Raw genomic sequence first — 15,779 nt, forward strand, 5'->3', positions numbered from 1 at the left:
AAAAAGATATTGGTAAGACTGGGGAGAAGGTAGCGTGAGAGGAATTTGTTGAATGGATAACTTGGATTTTAGTACAGTTTATTTGGCAGCATAATTGTGACTGAAAAAGGGAAAAAATGTGTTCTGATTAATGGCTAGGTTTTTTTTTTTAATTTGGTAATTTAACATTTTTTCTAACGATTTCCCCCGTCTTTCAATTTAAGCTTATTGCAGAAGAATTTTGTCTAAAAACATTTTCCAGGTTTGGAGCACAGCCTATACCAGGTAAATGAAATTTAATATGAATCCTTTCCCCTGTTTGCCATAATCAGTATACTAATTATACTAGAGGTATTTGTAGATGTAGTAAGTTGGGGTAATCCAGAGGAAATGCATCTTTAAATTTTTTATGGTATATGGCAATATACAACACTTTCTGATGAATTCATAACAAAATTTCCATTTATTATCTGCCTTATTTAAATGAATTCTATTTTGAAATCTGTCTTATTCAAATGTTCAGCTCATATTCTGAGAACATTGTTACAAAATGTTATAAAATGCCCTAGTTAACTGCAAATCTTTATGTAAAATAATTTTCTTTGAGAAATACTTAATATTTATGTAAAATAATTTTCTTTGAGAAATATTTAGTATTCTAGAGTATTTTAAATGTAAATCAGTGTGAAGTCAGGCACCTTAGTAAGGATAGATTTTCTTTTAAATATGGCCAGCAGCGGTGGAATATTTGTAGGGCTGTGAGTGTGGTTATATATTATGTTTATGTATGTAAGTGTATCTCTGTGAGAGGGAAATTATATTTTTTCTGCATGGAATGATTTCAGAATGGGTTTCTAAAATCAGTGGAAGTCGTTTAAGATTTGAAGATTGTGTTGTTTTTCAGACATAATGCTTTGCATGTTCTACTCCATTTTGAGTATGAACACATTAAAGAAAATAAATCCTGTAACATAAAGCGAGTCCATATCAGCTGGATGCGGTGTGACTGTGTGTCCTCAAGGGAGGCCAGCTGGCTTAGCTCTTCTTACACACCCTGGGGCTCATCCTCTGCGCCGGCTGAGACGGGCAGTCCTGGGAGATCAGGTCCACTTGGAGCCAAGTTCATGAGACAGACCCAGGGCAGGGTCAGTGTGTGCCTCCTGGCGCAGAGTCACATCTTCCTCAAAAGGCTCCTTGTCACACAGGCAGGAAGGAATCCCCGTGTCAGCACGTTCTTCCCAGTGGGCGAGCCTCCTGGGAAGTAGAGCGCAGGAGCTCTGCTCTACTCTGGTGTGCGGAGCTGGGTGGAGGAGATGTGTAATGGCGAGGCACTACCTTGTGGGCCCCCTTCCCTCCCCGTGGGCAGGAAGCTTCCTCCTACTGGGAGCCTCGCCTCTGAGATGAGACACCTCGGCAGCCAGACGAGTAATCCTCCCTCTTCTCTGGGGAGTGTTTGTGCCTCTTGCCCCTTTTCTGGTACACACAGTATTTCTTTCGTTATGTTAATATATGTAGCCAGGTTGCAGCGGTGTGACTTTGTATATCTGTCTTCCGATTGGAGCTTACAGTTGAATTTTCAAAGGGGAAATTTTTTTTCTCACATTTCCTAGTTCCTGTTCTGATACAGTTGGAGTATGTGTTTGGAAAAACTTACTGTACCACACTGTATCTCAGATCTTCCACACACATTAGTTGTGAATCTCTAAACTGCCAAATGGCTTACATTATTTTTATTTTTGTAAGAGGTTACTAAATTATATGAACAGTATGTGTTCATTATAAAAATTAAAAAGAAGAAAATAAGAATTACTCTAATGTTAACACAGACTGTTATATTTGGTATATTTTTTTCCGTGATAGGAGATACATAATGATTGAAAATTGGGGTTGTGTTCTATAAACAAAGGTTCGTTTCTTTTAATTCACAGTATTATATGTTGATCATTTTCTAATACAATTAAATATTCTTTGAAGAACAGAGTTTAATGGTAGTATTTCCTCGTGAACTCCCAGGTAATTCTTTTCTCCATTCCCCTCTTAAAGAAGAAGCGTGCTTGTTGGCAGAGATTGATCACGTGGCTCTAGGACATGGTACACCCCTGGGATGGAGGGCAGGCTGAGTGAGGAGTGGGGCTGAGCAGGGGGAGGGGGTCATGGAGGAAGGGGCTCCAGGAAGGCTTTGAGCAGAGGAGACTCTTTGACCTCCTTTAGTATCTTTGATGGCCGTATGGTGTAGACTTTCTTTTTCATTACTTTAGTCTATTTTTCTTGAATTTATCATTGTTCTAAGACTGAATCTTGTCTGGGCTTCAATAAAAGTTTAATACGGAATGCTGCAGGGTTTATCCTTGTGTATACATTTTTGTGTTTCTCTGATTATTTCTTTAAAATCAATTTGTAAACGTTGTTCTTTTTTTTTTTCTTTTGGCCACACTGAGCGGCTTGTGGGATCTTAGTTCCCCAGCCAAGGATTGAACCCGCGCCCTTGGCAGTGAAAGCGTGGAATCCTAACCACTGGACCGCCAGGGAATTCCCATAAACATTGTTCTTGATATAGATTGCTCTCTGGAAAGTTTGACCAGTTTGTATTCCTACCAGCAGTGCATAAACATACTCATTTCATGGGACCCTTAGCTATAGAGATTCTTTTAAGTACCTGTTCTTCAGTGGGTCTGTAGGTGTAGGCATTACTCAGACTCTATATGAAGCAAATATTAAAGTGCTCATAGTGATGGAATTAATGTTTAACAGTTGCTCTTGAGATTTATGTTCTGATTTCAAAAGTAATTTCTAAGACATTGAATGTTCTTTTTAAAGTTTATTTTTAACAGCTTTATTGAGATATAATCCGCATACCATTCAGTTCACCCATTTAAAGTCAACAGGTCAGTGTTTTTTAGTATATTCACAGATACGTGCAGCCACCATCCACAGTCAGTTTCAGGGACGTGCTTGTTCTGTGTGAGAAATTTCAACAAGTTAGCTTCTTGCTTCTTTCAAAGAGTGGCTTTAGTGTGGAATAGCCCTAATGGAGGCATTGCCGTGTGGTAAGGAGGGAGTGAGACGTTTAATGAAAAGTCTCAGATTCAGTGATCTCAGTGATTGTGAACATGAACAAGGCCATCTTGAAGAATTTTGAAATTAGGGGTTTCCTATTAAGAACTCTGAAAATAATTTTTTTCTATTTTTTTCATGTAGCTAAAAGACCAGGTTCAGGACAAAGCTTGGCTTCTGTTGTGTCTGCTCAGAAAATTACAAAGCCTGCTGCTAAATATGGAGTCCCTTTAACGTATAAGAAATATGGAGATAAAAAATTACATGAAAAGAAACCACTCCAAAAACATAAACAGGTATGATGATCATGCTACAAACTGTGTATTAATAACATGCTCAGTTTGACCTTATTTTATTGTAGCTCAATTCAGTTAATCTTGATATTCATAGGATTGTTTTTATTAAGTTACTAAAGAACTTTGTTCTCTGCTTCACCAGCCTTCTAAAACTTGGGAGACTTACAGAAGTCATAAAGAAACATTAGTTAAGTAAAGTAGCTGGTGCAGTAAAAAGAAAGTAACATTATAAATGAAATCATTTTTGAATAACCTAAGCAGAGCCATTTGTCTTTGTGCCTAAAATAAGTAAATATCTGTGATAAACATCATAAAAATCTGGGGAAGTTTTGAATTTAAGAATTCACGATGAGATAAATAAGTCAAAATCATAGAGCTGGAGGAATATGATCATATAGTCTGTCATATTTCAGATGAAAATTAAGGCCTGTAGCATTTAGGGGTTGTGTCTAAGAACACAGAGTATTAGTTGCAGGAATTTGATATTTTTCTTCACGTCACTAGCTGTGTTCTCTGGTATATGGAACCTGTTGGTTTGCACTGCATATGCACATGCATACATACATGTACACACACGTGTAGTTACAAAGGTGTGCGTAATGCTGTAAGACAGACCTCCTAGTAGGGGTGGTCCGTCTCTTTGGGTAGAAGCTATGATAAAGTAGTTCAACATGATCCCTGTAAAGCAGTCTTCAAATAAGTTGTGTAAGTCAGCATCCAGTCAGGAGACAGAAAACATAATAATTTGATAGGGGAAAGTTTAGTGTAAGTAATTATTATCTGTTTTTAGGTAATTGACTTCTAAGGGGTAAAGAGAACTCTAAAGAATACAGGCCTAGCAGACAGACGCAGGAAGCAGGCACTGCTCCTGGTGCAGAGGCAGGGCCCCATAGGAGAGACAGAGGCCAGAGTATCATCCCGCCTGCCCTTAAAGCCGAGACTCAGAGCCTGCTGGGTGTGGATGGAGGTGACCCCTGGGTAGTGGAGTTCCCTGAGGTGCCAGGGCCGAGGCTGGCAGACGCGAGACTGTCCACTGTGGAGCTGATCAGACTCCTGGAACCTTCATAGGGTGAACTGTGCTGGGAGGCCCATGGAGGAGCCTGCCGGGCGCTGCTGGGCTCTTCGGGCTGGGCTGCCAGCTGGGGCACCGGGTGCGGCGGGCAGCTGGCCTCGAGGCTGCCGCTGAAACTCGCAGAGAGGCTGCCGGGGGTACTCTGCCTGCAGGGGTGGTGTCACCGCATGTCCTGCATCCACAGGGACAAGAGGAAGAGAAGCCCTTTCCTTGTGCAGCGTCCCTCCCTCCAACATGGTCTGCAGACAAAGCTTACATCCTGCTGCAGGCCTGAGGTTTGCTCTGTCCAGCTCCAGGGTCACGAGCAGGACGGTGAAGGGTGACCTGCGAGCTGAGGGGCATTGTGACAGCTGGCACACCGCGTTTGTGTTTCTGTTTTTTGGTACCATGTTTATTCAGGCCTAAATGGAGCAATTCCATCATAGCCTTTAGCCCTCTTTTCTTCAGTCACCACAAGACACCCAGCGCCCCCGGCGTGCCCTCATTCCGTAGTCTCTCAGCTCCCTAAGGCTCTGGTCCTCCCCCGATCCAACCCCTGAACCCTTCCACAGAGCCTCGGATAGCACATCATCAGCAAAATCCCCTGTGTTCTAACCTTGTCAAGAGTGTCTTCACCTCTTTTGCTCTAAAACCTGGCTTGTCCCTGAACACACTGTCATGCATCTCTCTTGGAGACCGTTTTCCCTCTGGTCCCTCAGTCCTGCCGGGCCTAGAGGTGGGACGATGGAGGTGTGTTCCTCGCTTGTCATTGCCAGACTCTCCCCTGCTCCCTAAGCCACTCCGCCAGGCTTCGTGTCATCTGCTGCGCCTCCGTGTGAGGGTCATCTTAGACACTTCCCCACACTGTCATGATTCTTGGTAACTTCAGTATCTGAGAAGATGACCCTTGCAGTAGTGCACGGCCTTGTTTTCTTGATGGTTCTCTTTCATCAGTGATCGTGTCTCCTGCCTCACCTTGGAACTCTCCCCTGTAGTCATGCCATCACATTTGTCATCAATAATAGCATCTATGTCGTAGTCTCAGTTACAAGTACCCCACTCTCTGACCACTACTTCCTGTGTTTTCAGCTCATTCCCTGAGGACTCTGCCACCAGAACTTCTTTGTTCTGTTTGGATCCGTGGATCTTAACTAGTTCTTTCATTGTCCATCCCGTCTTCATTTTTATTTTCTTTCTCCGGCTTTAATTTCATGTTCTCTCGTTGTAATAGTTTCCAGAACCTCGACTGTCTTGCCCCAGTGGAATGTGGTGGGAAAAACAGGCAGCTGTTCTAACTGGTCTCGCTTTAAATTTAAACCCCCAGCGTCAGGCAAGCACCGTCGCCACCACCCTATTATGTTTCCACAGTCCAGTTACCCCAGCACTTTCTAAGATGGTTATCTCCTCCTTTCTCCTTGTTCTTCCCCTCAGGGTAATGACCTTGCTTCCTATTTCACTGAGAAAGCAGAAGCAAGTGGAAGGAAACTGCCCACACTCAGCAGCACTGCTGCCAGTCGGTCCTACGTGTTTGTAAATATCCTGCCTTTCTTCCTGTTAACTTTGATGGTCTGTTTGTGTTTTGATCCAGAGCCGACCCAGCTGTTTGTGGACCATCTGTTGTTAGCATTTCTGCCTACTAAAGGACTTCACCCTCTCTTCTGTATCATATCTTTCCTCTCTCCTGAATCATTCCTGTTAGCAAACAAACATGTATCTTCAGTCTTCTTAACAAAATCCTCCCTCCCATGTCTCCCTGGATCCAGCCCTTGCCCTGTATCTCTGCTCCTTTAACGGCAGAACTTCCCCCAGCCTTGTCTGTAGGTCTTCTCTTCCTTGCTTCCCCTTTCCTCTTGCTTTGTCACAGCTGTCAGGACGCGGCTCCTGGCGAGGACCTCAGGGAGCCCAGTTGGGTGCGTGCGGGGGTCAGGTGTCTTCTTCTTCTGCCTCGGTTTTGGACTCCGTTGATTACCTGCTCTTTTTAAACTTTTTATTCGCTTGAGCCCACATATCACACTCTGCTGACCGTCCTCCTCCCTGCCTGCCTGCTCTTCTTCCCCCTGCGCAAGTTCCTCCTGGTGTCGCTGACCCCTGACGCTCAAGTGCTGCAGGACGCCGGCTGCGGCCACCTCCTTCCTGGACCGTCCTCGCTCTCTGGCAGCACCTGTAAACCGACACCTCTGCATCTCGAGCCTGGACTCCTTCCTGCACTCCAGACCCGTGCTGTCCTCGCATTTCTAACCTGGTGTCTGACTGGCATCCCAGCATGCGGGTGTGTAAGTCCGAACGCCAGGTCCCATGCCGTCCCCAGGCTCATCGTTCTTGTCTTGCCTCACGCTCCTGAAGTCCGCTGACGCCCCGTCACCGTCACGTCCTGTCCACCGCCTGCAGAATCTGTTCTGTTCGCAGTCTGACTGCTGCTCACCGCTCTGTCAAACACTGGTCCAGGCCACCTCGCCCTCCCTGGCCTGACCTCACTGCGCTCAGACCGGCGTCCTGCGTCTGTCCGCACACGGCAGCCTCAGTGCTGCTCTGATGGTGAAGGGTGATCCTTGCCCTTTCCTGCTCAAGAGGTGCCGGCAGCCTTTCCTCCCGCTCAGAGAAGGTGCCCTTGTTACCTCCGCAAGTCTCATCTCTGCTCCCTCCTTGCTAGTCTCCGTCCAGTAGCGCTCATGAAACCTTGCTGTCCTCGGACATGCCGAGCACTTATCTTCAGAAGAGCACTTGCAGTTGCTCCTCTCTTCTCCTGGAGGACTCTCTCTCTCTTGCATAGTTTTCTTCCTTCCTTCCTTCCGGGCTGTGCTCGCAACTCTATGGATAGAACCGCCATCCGCCCTTCTGGCCCACCCCCACAGCTCCGTCTGCTTTTTCCTCCGCTGTTTTTCTTGCATGTGCTTGTTTCCAGCCTCCTCTGTGGAGGTGTGAATCTGTGAGAGCAGGGGTGATGTTGTTCACTGGTGCCTGGACCCGTGGGGCCCCCAGTAAACACTGACTGGATAAGTGAGTGAGGAGTGGATTAGAGAGCACTAACTTAGAGTTTGTCAAGTCACTCAAGTGTTAATTCTTTAAAAGAATGAATAACACCCAAAAGTTGTTAGTAAAACTCTGTGCAGAAGCCATTTTGTTACCATTCTTAGCAAATTGATAACTATTAGAAAAACAAAACCAAGAGAGAAAAAATGATAATGACCAACTCCTGAGCACGCTGGGATGTGTCTGTACTCCGTAAGGTCACAGGAGGAAAAAAATAGACTCAATAGCTATTTTCTTTAGTTAGAAAGACAAGTAGTCTGCTAAGATTATTATCGATAGTTGTACTAAAGAGACTAAAAATTAATATGATCCCTTTAACTTTCTCTTGTAACCCAAATACATACTTGGGTGGACTTGTAGAAGGTCATTTGTCTTACCTCTGGGCCAAGTGTTCACCTGACCAAGTGGAGAGATCAGAGCGCTTGGTGAGGCTGGACTGAAGATGTAGCAGGTGGTCCTCACTCTTGGGCGGAATCGTAGCCAAGTGTTTATTCTTTCACATGGCTGGTCGAATCAAACAGTATGTTGGTGTTCTTAATGTTTCCCTCATTTTCAGTTAGCATTTATTCAGTATGCAAGAGCAGCATGCTGTGGTATTTTCAGATTCCAGTTAATAATATCCTGAATAGCAGATATCATCCCATCAAATAGTCAGTGACAGGTACATGATTCAGGCGATAGTTATAAGAGTTTTGGAGTTCAGGCAAGGTTGTTGCCCTTAAAGTTTTTAGGCATTTGGCATGATTTTCTAGACCAGACCAATGAGAACTAAATAATAATTAGCACATGAAATAATCATACAGCTTATTTAAACAACATTTCACGACAGATTTCTTTGCACGACAGTGTGAATGTACTTAATGCCACATAATTGTACACTAAAAAATGGTTAAAATGGTAAATTTTTTTTAGTTGAAGTATAGTTGATCTATCATATTGTGTTAGTTTCAGGTGTACAGCATAGTGATTCAGTTTATTGGGGGGGGGAAGATTATATTCCATTATAGGTTATTACAAGATATTGGGTATTAATTTCCTGTGCTATACAGTAAATCCAGGGTGCTTATCTGTTTTATGTATAGTAGTTTTTATTTGTTAATCCTGTACTCCTAATTTGTCCCTCTCCCTTTTGGTAACCATGAGTTTGTTTTCTGTGTCTGTGAGTCTATTTCTGTTTTACATATACATTCATTTGTATTATATTTTAGATTCCACATATAAGTGATATCCTATAGTATTTGTCTTTGTCTGACTTATTTCACTTAGCATAATAATCTCTAGGTCCATCCATGTTGCTGCAAATGGCAAATTTCAGTCTTTTTTATGGCTGAGTAGTATTCCATTGTATATATGTACCACATCTTCTTAAGCCAGTCGTTTGTTGATGGGCACTTGGGTTGTTTCCATGTCTTGGCTATTGTGAATAGTGCTGCAGTGAACATTGGGGTGCATGTTTCTTTTCGAATTAGAGTTTTTGGTTTTTCTGGATATATACCCAGGAGTGGGGTTGCTGGATCATATGGTAGCTTTATTTTTCGTTTTTTAAGGAACTTCCATACTGTTTTCTAAAATGGTAAATTTTATATGTGTTTTACCACGATGAAAACAAATTAGAAAAAATTTGAGGTAAATAAAAACTAAATAAAAATAAAAGAAACGACACATGCGTGAAGTTTTTCAAACCTAACAATGAAAAGAATTAAAGGAAAAAAACTAAATGGCTAAATTATTTTAAATGTGATTTTTTTTAAATAAGTTTTTTTTTGGTTTTTATATGACTCATATTTTTTTTAAAGACTTATTTTGTCCCCAGAAAATCTGAAGCATCTTTTAGATTCAAATTCGTAATGCCTCTTGGAATTTTAAATTTAACTTTCTATCAAGCTTGAAAAGGAGAAGTTTATAAGGAAAACCATAACCCCTTACTGATAGTGCCTGTCTCTTTTTTTAAAAAATTTTTTGGCTGCATTGGGTCTTAGTTGCTGTGCGTGGGCTTTCTCTAGTTGCGGGGAGCGGGGGCTACTCTTGGTTGTGGTGCGCGGGCTTCTCACTGCAGTGGCTTCTCTTATTGTGGAGCACGGGCTCTAGGCGCATGGGCTTCAGTAGTTGTGGTGCACGGGCTCAGTAGTTGTGGCTCACAGGCTCTAGAGCACAGGCTCAGTAGTTGTGGTACATGGGCTCAGTAGTTGTGGCTCACGGGCTCTAGAGTGCAGGCTCAGTAGTTGTGGCGCATGGGCTTAGTTGCTCCGCGGCATGTGAGATCTTCCCAGACCAGGGATTGAACTCGTATCCCCTGCATTGACAGGCGGATTCTTAACCACTGCACCACCAGGGAAGTCCTGTCTGTCTCTTTTTAACTGCAGAAAATTAAGCTAATGCACATTAAGTTTTTATTACTCAGCATATCATAAAAATATCTGGAGAGGGAGGGGCAAGATGGCGGAAGAGTAAGACGCGGAGATCACCTTCCTCCCCACAGATACATGAGAAATACATCTACACGTGGAACTGCTCCTACAGAACACCCACTGAATGCTGGCAGAAGACGTCAGACCTCTCAAAAGGCAAGAAAATCCCCACGTACTTGGGTAGGGCAAAAGAAAAAAGAAATAACAGAGACAAAAGAATAGGGACGGGACCTGCACCAGTGGGAGGGAGCTGTGAAGGAGGAAAGGTTTCCACACACTAGGAAGCCCCTTCGTGGGCAGAGACTGCGGGTAGCAGAGCGGGGAAGCTTCGGAGCCACGGAGGAGAGCGCAGCCACAGTGGTGCGGAGGGCAAAGCGGAGATTCCCGCACAGAGGAGCGGTGCCGACCAGCACTCACCAGCCCGAGAGGCTTGTCTGCTCAGCTGCCGGGGCGGGCGGGGCCTGGGAGCTGGGGCTCGGGCTTCGGTGCTAGCCGGGAGGGAGTCCGGGAAAAAGACTGCAGCTGCCAAAGAGGCAGGAGAATTTTTCTTGCCTCTTTGTTCCGCGGCGCGCAAGGAGAGGGGATTCAGAGCGCCGCCTAAACGAGCTCCAGAGACGGGCGCGAGCCGCGGCTATCAGCGCGGATCCCACAGCAACAGGGACGCAGAGGGAAAAACGGAGAGATTCCCGCACAGAGGCTCGGCGCCGAGCAGCACTCACCAGCCCGAGAGGCTTGTCTGCTCACCCGCCGGGGTGGGCGGGGGCTGGGAGCTGAGGCGCGGGCTTCGGTCGGATCCCAGGGAGAGGACTGGGGTTGGCTGCGTGAACACAGCCTGAAGGGTCTAGCGCACCACAACTAGCCGGGAGGGTGCACGAGAAAAAGTCTGCAGCTGCCGAAGAGGCAGGAGACTTTTTCTTGCCTCTTTGTTTCGCGGCGTGCAAGGAGAGGGGATTCAGAGCGCCACTTAAACGAACTCCAGAGACGGGCGCGAGCCGCGGCTATCAGCGCGGACCCCAGAGACGGGCATGAGACGCTAAGGCTGCTGCTGCCGCCACCAAGAAGCCTGTGTGCGAGCACAGGTCACTCTCCACACCGCCCCTCCCGGGAGCCTGTGCAGCCCGCCACAGCCAGGCTCCCGTAATCCGGGGACAACTTCCCCGGGAGAGCGCACGGCGCGCCTCAGGCTGCTGCAACGTCACTGCCGGCCTCTGCCGCCGCAGGCTCGCCCCGCCTCCTCCGTACCGCTCCCTCCCCCCGGCCTGACTGAGCCAGAGCCCCCGAATCAGCTGCTCCTTTAACCCCGTTCTGTCTGGGCGGGGAACAGACGCCCTCAGGGGACCTACATGCAGAGGCGGGTCCAAATCCAAAGCTGAACCCCGGGAGCTGTATGAACAAAGAAGAGAAAGGGAAATCTCTCCCAGCAGCCTCAGAAGCAGCGGATTAAAGCTCCACAAACAACTTGATGTGCCTGCATCTGTTGAATACCTGAATAGACAACGAATCATCCCAAATTTAGGAGATGGACTTTGGGAGCAGGATATATTAACTTTTCCCCTTTTCCTTTTTTTTGTGAGTGTAGATGTGTATGCTTCTGGGTGAGATTTTGTCTGTATAGCTTTGCTCTCACCCTTAGTCCTAGGGTTAGGTCCGTCCGTTTTTTTTTTTTTTTTTTTTTTTGGCTTAAAAAATTTTTTTTTTCCCTAATAAATGTTTTCTTAATAATTTTTTACTTATTTTCTATTTTTAAAAAAAATTTTTAATAAGTTTTTTCATATTATTTTAAAAAATTAAAAAATTTTTTTTCTTAATAAATTTTTTCTAAATAATTTTTTTCTTATTTTTAGTATAAAAATTAATAAATCTATTTTTAAAAATTAAAAAAAAATTTTTTTCTTAATAAATTTACTCTTAATAATTTTTTTCTTATTTTTTATTATAATTGCTTTATTTTATTTTATTTTATCCTCTTTTTTTCTTTCTTTCCATTTTTTCTCCCTTTTATTCTGAGCCGTGTGGATGAAAGGCTCTTGGTGCTCCAGCCAGGCATCAGGGCTGTGCCTCTGAGGTGGGAGAGCCAACTTCAGGACACTGGTCCACAAGAGACCTCCCAGCTCCACGTAATACCAAACGGCGAAAATCTCTCACAGAGCTCCATCTCAACATCAAGACCCAGCTTCACTCAACGACCAGCAAGCTACAGTGCTGGACACCCTATGCCAAACAACTAGCAAGAGAGGAACACAGCCCCATCCATTAACAGAGAGGCTGCCTAAAATCATAATAAGGCCACAGACACCCCAAAACACACCACCAGACGTGGACGAACCCACCAGAAAGACAACATCCAGCCTCATCCACCAGAACACAGGCACTAGTTCCCTCCACCAGGAAACCTACACAACCCACTGAACCAACCTTAGCCACTGGGGACAGATACCAAAAACAACGGGAACTACGAACCTGCAGCCTGTGAAAAGGAGACCCCAAACACAGTAAGATAAGCAAAATGAGAAGACAGAAAAACACACAGCAGATGAAGGAGCAGGGTCAAAACACACCAGACCTAACAAATGAAGAGGAAATAGGTAGTCTACCTGAAAAAGAATTCAGAATAATGATAGTAAGGATGATCCAAAGTCTTGGAAATAGAATAGACAAAATGCAAGAAATATTTAACAAGGACGTAGAAGAACTAAAGAGGAACCAAGAAACGATGACAAGCACAATAAATGAAATTAAAAATACTCTAGATGGGATCAATAGCAGAATAACTGAGGCAGAAGAACGGATAAGTGACCTGGAAGATAAAATGGTGGAAATAACTACTGCAGACCAGAATAAAGAAAAAAGAATGAAAAGAACTGAGGACAGTCTCAGAGACCTCTGGGACAACATTAAACGCACCAACATTCGAATTATAGGGGTCCCAGAAGAAGAAGAGAAAAAGAAAGGGACTGAGAAAATATTTGAAGAGATTATAGTTGAAAACTTCCCTAATATGGGAAAGGAAATAGTTAATCAAGTCCTGGAAGCACAGAGAGTCCCATACAGGATAAATCCAAGGAGAAACACACCAAGACACATATTAATCAAACTATCAAAAATTAAATATAAAGAAAACATATTAAAAGCAGCAAGGGAAAAACAACAGATAACACACAAGGGCATCCCCATAAGGTTAACAGCTGATCTTTCAGCAGAAACGCTGCAAGCCAGAAGGGAGTGGCAGGATATACTTAAAGTGATGAAGGAGAAAAACCTACAACCAAGATTACTCTACCCAGCAAGGATCTCATTCAGATTTGATGGAGAAATTAAAACCTTTACAGACAAGCAAAAGCTGAGAGAGTTCAGCACCACCAAACCAGCTTTACAACAAATGCTAAAGGAACTTCTCTAGGCAAGAAACACAAGAGAAGGAAAACACCTACAATAACAAACCCAAAACATTTAAGAAAATGGGAATAGGAACATACATATCGATAATTACCTTAAATGTAAATGGATTAAATGCTCCCACCAAAAGACACAGACTGGCTGAATGGATACAAAAACAAGACCCATATATATGCTGTCTACAAGAGACCCACTTCAGACCTAGAGACACATACAGACTGAAAGTGAGGGGATGGAAAAAGATATTCCATGCAAATGGAAATCAAAAGAAAGCTGGAGTAGCAATTCTCATATCAGACAAAATAGACTTTAAAATAAAGACAATTACAAGAGACAAAGACGGACACTATATAATGATCAAGGGATCGATCCAAGAGGAAGGTATAACAATTGTAAATATTTATGCACCCAACATAGGAGCACCTCAATACATAAGGCAAATACTAACAGCCATAAAAGGGGAAATCGACAGTAACACAATCATAGTAGGGGACTTTAACACCCCACTTTCACCAATGGACAGATCATCCAAAATGAAAATAAATAAGGAAACACAAGCTTTAAATGATACATTAAACAAGATGGACTTAATTGATATTTATAGGACATTCCACCCAAAAACAACAGAATACACATTTTTCTCAAGTGCTCATGGAACATTCTCCAGGATAGATCATATCTTGGGTCACAAATCAAGCCTTGGTAAATTTAAAAAAATTGAAATCGTATCAAGTATCTTTTCCGACCACAACGCTATGAGACTAGATATCAATTACAGGAAAAGATCTGTAAAAAATACAAACACATGGAGGCTACACAATACACTACTTAATAACGAAGTGATCACTGAAGAAATCAAAGGGGAAATCAAAAAATACCTAGAAACAAATGACAATGGAGACACGACGATCCAAAACCTATGGGATGCAGCAAAAGCAGTTCTAAGAGGGAAGTTTATAGCAATACAAGCCTACATCAAGAAACAGGAAACATCTCGAATAAACAACCTAACCTTGCACCTAAAGCAACTAGAGAAAGAAGAACAAAAAAACCCCAAAGCTAGCAGAAGGAAAGAAATCATAAAGATCAGATCAGAAATAAATGAAAAAGAAATGAAGGAAACAATAGCAAAAATCAATGAAACTAAAAGCTGGTTCTTTGAGAAGATAAACAAAATTGATAAACCATTAGCCAGACTCATCAAGAGAAAAAAGGAGAAGACTCAAATTAATAGAATTAGAAATGAAAAAGGAGAAGTAACTACTGACACTGCAGAAATACAAACGATCATAAGAGATTACTACAAGCAACTCTATGCTAATAAAATGGACAACCTGGAAGAAATGGACAGATTCTTAGAAATGCACAACCTGCCGAGACTGAACCAGGAAGAAATAGAAAATATGAACAGACCAATCACAAGCACTGAAATTGAAACTGTGATTAAAAATCTTCCAACACACAAAAGCCCAGGACCAGATGGCTTCACAGGCGAATTCTATCAAACATTTAGAGAAGAGCTAACACCTATCCTTCTCAAACTCTTCCAAAATATTGCAGAGGGAGGAACACTCCCCAACTCATTCTACGAGGCCACCATCACCCTGATACCAAAACCAGGCAAAGATGTCACAAAGAAAGAAAACTACAGGCCAATATCACTGATGAACATAGATGCAAAAATCCTCAACAAAATACTAGCAAACAGAATCCAACAGCACATTAAAAGGATCATACACCATGATCAAGTGGGGTTTATTCCAGGAATGCAAGGATTCTTCAATATACGCAAATCAATCAACGTGATACATCATATTAACAAATTGAAGGAGAAAAACCATATGATCATCTCAATAGATGCAGAGAAAGCTTTCGACAAAATTCAACACCCATTTATGATAAAAGTCCTGCAGAAAGTAGGCATAGAGGGAACTTTCCTCAACATAATAAAGGCCGTATATGACAAACCCACAGCCAACATTGTCCTCAATGGTGAAACACTGAAACCATTTCCACTAAGATCAGGAACAAGACAAGGTTGCCCACTCTCACCACTATTATTCAACATAGTTTTGGAAGTGTTAGCCACAGCAATCAGAGACGAAAAAGAAATAAAAGGAATCCAAATCGGAAAAGAAGAAGTAAAGCTGTCACTGTTTGCAGATGACATGATACTATACATAGAGAATCCAAAAGATGCTACCAGAAAACTACTAGAGCTAATCAATGAATTTGGTAAAGTAGCAGGATACAAAATTAATGCACAGAAATCTCTTGCATTCCTGTATACTAATGATGAAAAATCTGAAAGTGAAATTAAGAAAACACTCCCGTTTACCATTGCAACAAAAAGAATAAAATACCTAGGAATAAACCTACCTAAGGAGACAAAAGACCTGTATGCAGAAAATTATAGGACACTGATGAAAGAAATTAAAGATGATACAAATACATGGAGAGATATACCATGTTCTTGGATTGGAAGAATAAACATTGTGAAAATGACTCTGCTACCCAAAGCAATCTACAGATTCAATGCAATCCCTATCAGACTACCACTGGCAT

At 42.9% G+C, this 15,779-nt stretch overlaps 1 protein-coding gene across 7 annotated transcripts in view; it reads left to right on the forward strand.

Annotated features, from left to right (window-relative positions):
- NEK1 (NIMA related kinase 1) overlaps positions 1-15,779 on the forward strand; it is a 227,791-nt gene that overhangs the window by 72,999 nt on the left and 139,013 nt on the right. For all 7 annotated transcript variants that reach the window (XM_061200799.1, XM_061200802.1, XM_061200796.1 and 4 more), the window contains 2 exons: positions 204-264; positions 3,178-3,329. In XM_061200799.1, coding sequence (XP_061056782.1) covers positions 204-264; positions 3,178-3,329 — 213 coding nt within the window. The remainder of the gene's footprint in view (positions 1-203; positions 265-3,177; positions 3,330-15,779) is intronic.

This window comes from Eubalaena glacialis, chromosome 9 (genome assembly GCF_028564815.1).
Source record: "Eubalaena glacialis isolate mEubGla1 chromosome 9, mEubGla1.1.hap2.+ XY, whole genome shotgun sequence".
In the NCBI taxonomy this organism is placed as follows: Eukaryota; Metazoa; Chordata; class Mammalia; order Artiodactyla; family Balaenidae; genus Eubalaena; species Eubalaena glacialis.